The 9,996-nt window shown below is 44.1% G+C and overlaps 1 protein-coding gene across 1 annotated transcript in view; it reads right to left on the bottom strand.

Annotated features, from left to right (window-relative positions):
* Positions 1–221: 221 nt before the first annotated feature.
* The window catches only part of Sar1b (secretion associated Ras related GTPase 1B), a 29,878-nt gene continuing 20,103 nt past the window's right edge, over positions 222–9,996 (bottom strand). Inside the window, exons 4-7 of the mRNA XM_021212800.2 lie at positions 9,582–9,647; positions 4,277–4,380; positions 3,228–3,359; positions 222–821 (exon numbers count right to left, since the gene is read on the bottom strand). Of these exons, the coding sequence (XP_021068459.1) occupies positions 705–821; positions 3,228–3,359; positions 4,277–4,380; positions 9,582–9,647 (419 nt within the window). The 3' untranslated portion in view covers positions 222–704. The remainder of the gene's footprint in view (positions 822–3,227; positions 3,360–4,276; positions 4,381–9,581; positions 9,648–9,996) is intronic.

Raw genomic sequence — 9,996 nt, 5'->3', positions numbered from 1 at the left:
TGCATGATTGGTAAAGAAAATGGTGGCTTCAGAACTTTGAGTCAGCATTCAACTGCTGCCTCTTGGTAAGCAGAAGGCCTCTGGGGGCTTCTGCACCATTCTAGATGCTCTGAAGGAATTCTCTTGCCCATCAATCACCCGCTCATATGTGCAACATTTAATCCTCGATTTTCGGACTAGCCACAAGACACATTCAAATGAAACAGCTGCCCAACACAGAGTCAAACGTTGGAGTTTGTTTTATTGCATGACGTTTGCATAAGAAAAAGTAGTCTTGGAAACCGTAAGGCATCATGCAATCACTGATAAGCAGATTTTAACTGTACACAAGATAGGCAGACAATCTAAACTTGAAAAACTATTTCCAAAAAGTACATAAAAGTTTCACATGATGAGCTTTTAAATATGGTTTATATTTGTAGTTTCACATCGTTAAAAAGTGCTTCAAATGCTCCGATGGGAAGCTGATCTTTATAAACGGTGATGGGTTGATGTAGGGTTAGAAACTGTAAAAACTATCTGTGTGGAATTAGAAAGCTAACATTGTGATATTCAAACTTGAATCAGTTTGCAATTCCCACTCAGGTAGATGTATTAATAATCTAAAAACACCTATTCTGAAACCAACAAAAGTCTATTGAATTCAAGTTATGCATGTTGGGGGATGGATCTCTGAGGGCTGGAAGTGTGTGGGCCGGCTGCTGCTAATCGATGTACTGCGCCATCCAACGGAAGCCTTCCCCATAGCCCTGCCTTTTTAGCACACTGCACATGAACACTTCCAGAGGCCGGGCGTTCAGCTCCTTCAGTGACACGCTGCCCTGGAAGAGAAGATTGCTGTTATGTTGAGGTCTCCTGGAATAAAAGTTCTACTCTCAGCAGACTGCAGATTCTCCTTTGGAACAAAGGGTGTCAATAATAAAGCCACGGTTGCTTGGCATCCCTTAACGTGACGTCTTCCTTACTCTACTATGACAATGTGGCCAGTGAGTAGCAAAGATGTGAGCTTGGGAGGTGCAAAGGAATCAAAATAATCTGATTTGAGTCTCCACCCCCAAGTGCTGGGACACGCCTGTATTTCTTGCACTTGGGAGCCTGAGGTGGGAGGATCTCAAGCTTTAGGCTAGCCTAGGCTAGAAGTAAGACCCAATCTCAAAAACCCCAAACTTTCCTTCCTGGCGTTAAGGAGAACATTCTGCAAGGTGGTGGCACACCCACGTAATCCCAGCACACTGGGGATCAAAGTTCAAGGCCAGCTTAACTATAATGAGACCAGATTTATGACAAGGAAGACACAGAGGGCTAAAATGTCCACAGCGGTAGAGCGCCTGCTTCCCAGCATGGACAGAAGTCCTACCTAGAGTTAAGTCCCTTCCTCTGCTGCAGTTTTCCTTTGCCCTGAAGGAGCATGTACACACTAAGGAGGGTCTGTTTATAAACTATGACATTTGTCCCATGGTTTATCTGGAAATACTTCTTTAATTTGTTTTGTATAGAACAACTATGTAGCACCCAGGGCAGCCTTACACTTGTGACCTTCTTCCTCCTCCTCCTCCTCTTCTTCCTCTTCCTCCTCTGGGTGCCAAGGCTGAGAATCACAGACATGCACTGCCATGTCCTGTGGCTTTCTGCAGCTTTCCTGTACTAGTACCCCCATCCCTGGCTGGGGGCAAAGAGATGGCCAGTGCTTAAGAGCAATTACGCTTTTCTTCTAGAGGATTTAGGCTTAGTTCCCAGCACCCATGTGGAGTTCACAACAGTCTGAACTCCAGTTCCAGGAGGTGCCCTCTTCTGGCCTCCTTGTGCACCAGGTGTATACGCAGTACACGGACAACATGCAGGCAAAACACCCATAACATAAAGTTAAAACTTAAGAGGGGCCGGGCGTGGTGGCGCACACCTTTAATCCCAGCACTCAGGAGGCAGAGGCAGGCGGATTTCTGAGTTCGAGGCCAGCCTGGTCTACAGAGTGAGTTCCAGGACAGTCAGAGCTATACAGAGAAACCCTGTCTTGAAAAACAAAACAAAACAAAACAAAACAAACAAACAAACAAAAAACTTAAGAGGGAGGGGACAGGAGACATGCATATTAGTTAAGAGCACTTGTTCTTGCAGAGGAGCTGGGTTCAATTCCCAGCACCCACAGGGTGCTACTACAGAATTAAACAGGTCAAAGGTAGGCACACTGGTATACGTCTATGATTTCAGTCTTTGTGAGGTAAAATCAGTCAAGAGAGTTCAAGACTAGCCAGGAATATATCATGAGCTCCTGTTTAAAACAAACAAAGAAACAAAAACGGGTGCTGGTGAGATGGCTCAGCAGGTAAGAGCACTGACTGCTTTTCCTAAGGTCCTGAGTTCAAATCCCAGCAACCACATGGTGGCTTACAACTACCCATAATGAGACCTGACACCCTCTTGTGGTGCGTCAGAAGTCAGCTACAGTGTACTTATATATAATAATAAATGCATCTTTGGGCCTGAGCGAGCAGGGTTGACTGGAGCCAGCAGAAGTCCTAAAAAATTCAATTTCCAACAACCACATGAAGGCTCACAACCATCTGTACAGCTACAGTGTACTCACATACATAAAATAAATAAATATTTTTTAAAAAATAAAACAAGGGGCTGTCGAGATGGCTCAGTGGGGAAAAGCACTGACTGCTTTTCCAAAGGTCCTGAGTTCAAGTCCCAGCAACCAAATGGTGGCTCACAACCATCTGTAATGAGATCTGACGCCCTCTTCTGGTACATCTGAAGACAACTACAGTGTAAATAAATCTTTAAAAAAAATTTTAAAAAATAAAAAATAAAAAAATAAAACAAAGCCGGGCGTGGTGGCACATGCCTTTAATCCCAGCACTTGGGAGGCAGAGGCAGGCGGACTTCTAGTTCTAGGCCAGCCTGGTCTACAAAGTGAGTTCCAGGACAGACAGGACTACACAGAGAAACCCTGTCTCGAAGAACCCCCCCACCAAAAAAAAAAAATCAAAACAAAACAAAAAACCAACCCCCCCACCCCCAAACAAATCACTTTTTAAAGTTTACCTTTCTTAAGCTGGGCATGGAGGCCCATATCTCTTATCCCTGCACTTGGGAGGCAGAGGCTGGCAGATCTCTCTGAGTTTGAGTTCAGTCTGTTCTACATAGTGAGTTCCAGGACAACTAGAGCTACATGGTGAGACCTTGTTTCAAAAAACAAATAAAATAAAAACAAAAGGTTTTACCTTTCCTGTTGTCTGACCATATAAACCAAACATCTCTCGTAACCTCTCTTCACTGATGGCTTCAGGTCTGTCGATCTTGTTTCCAAGAATTAGAATAGGCACATTGGCAATGGTTTCATCTGTCATTAGTGACTGAAACAAAGCAAATAACAGGAAAGACAAGCTGATTTAAAGCCATCTAAAAAGCCTATTTTGAAAAGATACCAAATAGCCAAGGACTCAGTCTTCACTGTATCACGAGACCCTGGCCTGCTTACTCACACTCTCCTGGCATCTTGAGTGAGCACTAAAAACCATGTGCTAGATTCTCCTATCCCTCTAAAGCTCTCTGGAGATGCTCACTATGTAAATCACTAAGGGAGCATGGACACCTTGGAGGTGGGACAGCCCAGCTCCACTTCTGGTGCTGCGACTAGATTCCAATCTTGGGCAATTAGCTTCTCAGAAGATGGAGAAGGAGCAGCAGCAACTATTTAGACCCTGGCCTGAGTACTGAGGGAAGCAGTACTGTATGTAGAGAGGTCTGCACACAAGGAGGAGGCGGCAGCTAACAGACCCTATTCCAGACCACAGAGCGTCTCTGAATAAAGGAACAGGCGGCTGACCTGCAGTCAGACCAGGATCTCCTTACTCTGTGAACCCAGACTTAGCTCTGCCTTGCTGGAAACTCCTGTGCCTCTTTACAAAATATCTGACCTGGGGTGGGGGGTGGGCGTGTGCAGAGGGAGTGACCATGCTGCTGAAGGGCTGGAATCCTGCGATGGCGGCAGGACTCGACAGGCATGCACACACATGCAGGGCACACTCTGGAGAGGGTGAGCTCAGTCTTCAGAGGTGCTCCTGTCAGCACTTCCTCACTAGCCACAGCCACTGCACTCTAACAGTCAGCACCAGCTCAAACCATCCCTGACCCAGGCAATCAGGCGCTTCCTCAGGCAAAGCTGAGGGCTGCTCCCCAACAGCTCCATCTGCAACTATCATCAGGCTGCCCAGAGGGACACTGGGTGTAGAGAGGACTGCATTGTGCTTAGTGTAATTATTCAACTTACATCAAGTTCTTCCTTTGATTCTAACAGCCTTTCATGGTCTGCACAATCCACAAGAAATACAATGCCATTGATAGCAGGAAGGTAGTTTTTCCATACTCTTCGGGCTAACAAAAACAATCAGGAGTTAGGATTTATGTGCTGGTCAAATCTAGCGGATGGTTTGATGGAAGAGACCAACAAGGCCTCAAGAGTACTAGTGTTCCCCTTTGGCTGCCATTTTACTGTACAGCCAACTGCCTTTTTTGCCAAAGACTTTAGTACTAAATCTTCCCCAGAATACCAAAACGAATTTCAGACTCTCCGTGATTTGGGGCAATGAAATCCTTTACTCTTCCCCATTAAGAAATAGAATTAGGAGCTGGGCGTGGCGGTGCACGCCTTTAACCCCAACACTCGGGAGGCAGAGGCAGNTTCGAGGCCAGCCTGGTCTACAAAGTGAGTTCCAGGACAGCCAGGGCTATACAGAGAAACCCTGTCTTGGAAAAAAAAACAAAAAAAAGAAATAGAATTAGGAGCAGGAGAAAGGGCTCGGTGCTCAAGAGTGCTTCCTGTTCTCCCAGAGGACCTTAGCTTGGTTCCCAAAACCCACATCAGGTGGATCGCAACTACCTGCAAACACCCTCTTCTGCTTCCACAGGTGCCTGCACACACATGTGTACATTCACTGACTCAGTGACTCTCATTAAGTTCACTAGAAAACCACTATGAACTCTCATCAACCAATTTAAGCAGTAAAAACAGTGTGTGTGTGTGTGTGTGTGTGTGTGTGTATGCGTGCGCGCACACACACACAAGTGCAGTATTAATTTTTTTGACATTTCTCATTTCTGAGGTTTAAGTGATAAGTATGAAATCAACAACAGATTAGTGTTAGTGCCAAGTACAGGCTTGGCAAGTTACAAACTGTTGTATTCAAAACAGAAAGCAAATTTAATTAATGGTCAACACATAGCCTTGTAAGGCCATTCCCCTCAACTCTGAGAGCATTCAGATGGGGGCTGGGGCCGTAGCTCAGGGCTTAAGTTGGCTGCTTCTCCCTCCAGAGGACCAAGGTTCTGTTCCCAGCACCAAGGTTTTCACATCCATCTCTAACTCCAGTGCCAGGGAATCTGATGCCCTCTGCTGACCCCGAGGACACCAGGCACACATGTGGTACACAGACGAGCATGTATGCAAAATGCTCAAGTAAGTAAATTTAAACAAAAAGCATTTTTCTTTCAGTATTAGAGGAACATTTCTCCACTGTCTTCAAGCTTACCTTGTTTCTCATGACAAATGTGCTGCCTCTCTGTTTTGATTTATTATTTATTTTGTGTGTGAGAGTGTGTGGGGAAGCAGTCACACCACAGTACATGTGTGGAAGTCAGAAAACAAATTTTGGGAGTCTGTTCTCGCCTTATACTCTCAGGGTCTTTAGAAATGAACTTGGCAGCAAGCACCCACGTCTACTGAGCCACCTTGCCGGCCTGACGTGCTGCCCCTCTCTCTTAGCTGCGGTGTCTGTGGGCCCCATGTCTTTCTGCTTTCCTCCTCTAGGTGGTCTCCGCTTAGTTAATGGCCGAGCACTTTCATTTCTGGGGCTTTAGTGCTGTTTGCATCTTATTGTGCTTGGTGTTCATCGAGCTCTCTGCACCTGAGAGGTGACAGTTTTCTTGGATTTATTGTACTTCATATGCACAAGTATTTGCCTGCATATATGTCTATGTACCGCATTATGTGCCTGGTAGCCAAGAAGAACAAAAGGAATTGGATTTCCTAAACCTGGAGCTATGGGTGGCTATGAACCACCATGTGGTTGCTAGGACTTGAACCTAGGTCCTCTGCAAGAACAACAAGTGTTCTCAACCACTAAGCCCTAAGCTTCCATTTTCATCAGACTGGAAAAACTGGGATCCGATATTTCACTTTTTGTTTTCTATCCCTTTCCTGGGGAATCCCTAGTACACATACATTTTACTCCAGCTTTTTAAATGCTTTTATTTTATATGTATGAGTTTTGCTGGTATGTATGTGTGTCTGACCACATGCACGCAGTCCCACAGAGGCCAGCAGAGGGCATCAGATCCCCTGGGACTGGAGTTACAGAAGGTTGGGAGGCATCACTTTAAGTGCTGGGAATTAAAGCCGGTCGGTCAGTGCAGTCAGTGCTCTTCACCACGGTGCCCCCTCTCCAGCCATTTCATCAGGTTCTTAAACCGTAGGACAAGAAAAATCTGAAAACAGTCAAAGGGTTCTAAATGTTCAAGAACAAAAACCGAACTAAAAAACTGGAGCACCTTGATTCTGGTGTGTCTCCGGCACTGCTGGCTCACGTGCATCGATGCAGCACTTGGCTTCCCCGCAGTCTTGGTGCAACCACATGAACATGGCACTGGGCACATCACACCACACAGCTCCAAGCAACACTGCTTCAAATGTCTTGGCTTGGATTCCCGACTACCGTGTGAGGAATTGCAGGGTCTTAGCGGTGCAGACAGTTTTCTGCTCCTCTAGAAACATAACTTGGGCTGGAGAGGTGGCTCAGTGGTTTAGAGCACTGGCTGCTCTTCCAGGGGACCTGGATTCACTCAATTCCTAGTACCCACACAGCAGCTCACAACTGTGTGTAATTCCAGTTCCAGGGGATCTGATACCCTCACATAGATATACATGTAGCCAAAATACTAATGCACATGAAATAAATTTATAAAAAAAAAAGAAAAGAAACATATGGTTTAATTTCAGAAAGCAAAGACTTTCATTATTTTCCTACCACCATTCCTCAGTACGTAAGTATCAAATTAATATAGCTCTACATTGTATTGTTTTTGAATGACTTATTTTAAAAACTGTTGCTTAAGTTGCTGATTGTGGTTGCAAAAAAAGAGGGTAAAAATCATTAAATCATTAAACACTCATACGTATAAAAGTAAATAAATCTTTAAAAAGAGAAAGAAAGAGCCAGGCGTGGTTATGTATATTTACTCCCAACACTCAGGAGGCAGAGGCAGGCGGATCTGAGTTCGAGGCCAGCCTGATCTATAAAGTGAGTTCCAGGACAACCAAGGCTACACAGAGAAACATTGTCTCAGAAAAAAAGGGAGTTTGAAAAATGTTAAAGATTCTGTCCTGGTCTACAGAGTGAGTTCCAGGACAGCCAGGGCTATACAGAGAAACCCTGTCTCAAAAACAAAACAAAACAAAACAAAGCAAAACAACAACAAAAAGATTCTGTCTCATAGTAAAAATAATCAGCTAGCATTTAACTCTTTATGTAAAAATAAGCAATATATAGCCATCTTAATAGTTTTAATAAGTGGTAAAATTATATAAGAATTTTTACAAATAAGTCTTTGATTTATTAAAAAATTAACTAAAATCTAAAAAATCATGAAGGTAATTTTTTTGATACAGGGTTTTGGAACAGGGACATCCTTGGCTGTTCTAGAACTTATTCTATAGACCAGGCTGGCCTCTCACCACAGGCTCAATTTTTATTCTTTTTTTTTTAATAGTTTTTTAAATGTATTTATTATTATATCTAAGTACACTGTAGCTCAATTTTTATTCTTGAAAAATAAATTTTATTATTTTATGTGTATGCGTGTATTGCCTGCATGTGTGTGTGTGTACCGTGTATTGCCTGCATGTGTGTATGTGTGTGTACCGTGTATTGCCTGCATGTGTGTGTGTGTGTGTACCGTGTATTGCCTGCATGTGTGTATGTGTGTGTACCGTGTACTGCCTGCATGTGTGTGTGTGTGTGTACCGTGTACTGCCTGCATGTGTGTATGTGTGTGTACCGTGTACTGCCTGCATGTGTGTGTGTGTGTGTGTGCCGTGTGTACCTGGTTCCTGTGGAAGTCAGAAGACACCAGATCCCTTGGGACTGGAGCTAAGGACAGTTGTCAATAGCCATGTGGGTGCTGGGAACTAAACCTGGGCCCTCTGCAAGAATAGTGAGTGCTCTAACTCTCCAGCCTTGGGAAAACAATTTTTAGATTACTCTGATGAGAAATAACTAATGACTTGAGCTTTATGGGCTAGCTGGAAAATATTGTAGAAATGAAATTTCAAGCAAACTCCATTAGATACTATATTTTCTCTATCTATATCATTATTATTAGTATGTGTCTGTGAGTACAAGCGAGTGAGTGGAGAGCAAACTTGTGGAGTTTAGAGGATAGCCTGTGGAGTGTGCTCTCTCCTTTCTCAGTGAATGCTGGGTTGATCTTAGGTTTTCAGGTTTGCAAGGCAAGTACTCTGACCCACCAAGCCATCCTCCCAGGTCTAGAGTCTGATTCTCTAATCTCAGACCCCAGAGATTAACAGATGTGTGTCTCAAATGTGCTTTCACTAGCCACAGTCATTCAAAGTCTTTTCCAAATATATGTCGCATCAGGTTTTAAAAATATCTTATTATTATTATTTTATGGAGCTGGGAATGAAGCCGTGTGAGGTGATATCCCCTTCATACAGCATCAGCACTGTGGGCTGGCACCCCACACTAACACCAGGCTTTAGGGGGCCTTTAGGTCTGGAGCATTTGCTACCTATGCTGTACCATGTGACCCACATGCTAAGAGTTATTGGGGTATAGAAAAACGGACAGGACATCCACAGAAGTTCAGCTCAGGGCTCAGGACAGCCCTCCCACACTTGCTGCAGAAATACACACAGAAGCACTAAGTCCCATAAGGACAGCTGGAGCACTCCTATCTAGGGAGGCGTCACACCTCACAGATGGGATTCATGAGCAGATGCAGAGGGGAGAACAAGAGGTCAGCTCTAATGGGAGAAAGAGAATGGCCAGAGAATTCAGGATTATGACAGCTCTGCGTGTTATGAGAAACAGGTTTGTGGGGTTCAAGAAATGGTTCAGTGGTTAAGAGCACTTGCTGCTCTTCTGAAGGTTCTGAGTTCAATATTCAGCACCCACATAACAGTTCATAACTGTCTAATGCTGTGTACTGGAGTGCAGGTGTACATGTAAGGTACCCATACACATAAAGTACATAAATAAATAAAACAGGTTAGTTACTGGAGCTTTGGGGGTAGGGAGCCCAGTATCATGTATTCATGATATGATTTTGACAACAGGTGAGGTACCCTAAAGCAAAGAGAAATTCGAAGCTAAATTTTCTTCGTACCTCACCTACAAGCAGTTCAGGGACTTCAGCGACTCAGAAGTTCCATGTGTCGAGTGACGGATGACCTTAACCTTTCTCTGCCTTACTTGAAGAACACGCAGTTCCAAGCTCTGAACCATAGTGGCTACACTTACTAAGTTAAGATAAAACAGAGACGAAGAGAAATAGACTCTTACCTTGCACGTGCCCACCCAGATCAAAAGTTGTAAACGTCATGCCAGCAATAGTAAGCTCTTCTGAAGCTAAATAAAAACAAGATTATTTTTACAACATAGTCAGAAATTTGCCAGGCAAGTGGGCTCATGCCTGTAATCCCAACACTTTAAAGTCAGGAAAAGCACAAGTTTAAGACCAGCCTTAGCTACAGAGCAAGTTCAAAGCTAGCCTGGACTACAAAGACCTGTTTGTTATCTTCCATTTATCTCCTCATTGAGTATATGTTTCCCTTTAAATCTGAGGTCACTGATCTTCTTAAATTTAAAAGAAAGAAAAAGAGCCGGGCATGGTGGTGCACGCCTTTAATCCCAGCACTTGGGAGGCAGAGGCAGGCGGATTTCTGAGTTCGAGGCCAGCCTGGTCTACAAAGTGAGT

Source organism: Mus pahari, chromosome 14, assembly GCF_900095145.1.
Source record: "Mus pahari chromosome 14, PAHARI_EIJ_v1.1, whole genome shotgun sequence".
NCBI lineage: Eukaryota > Metazoa > Chordata > Mammalia > Rodentia > Muridae > Mus > Mus pahari.
This window is presented reverse-complemented; position numbering and strand designations above follow the sequence as displayed.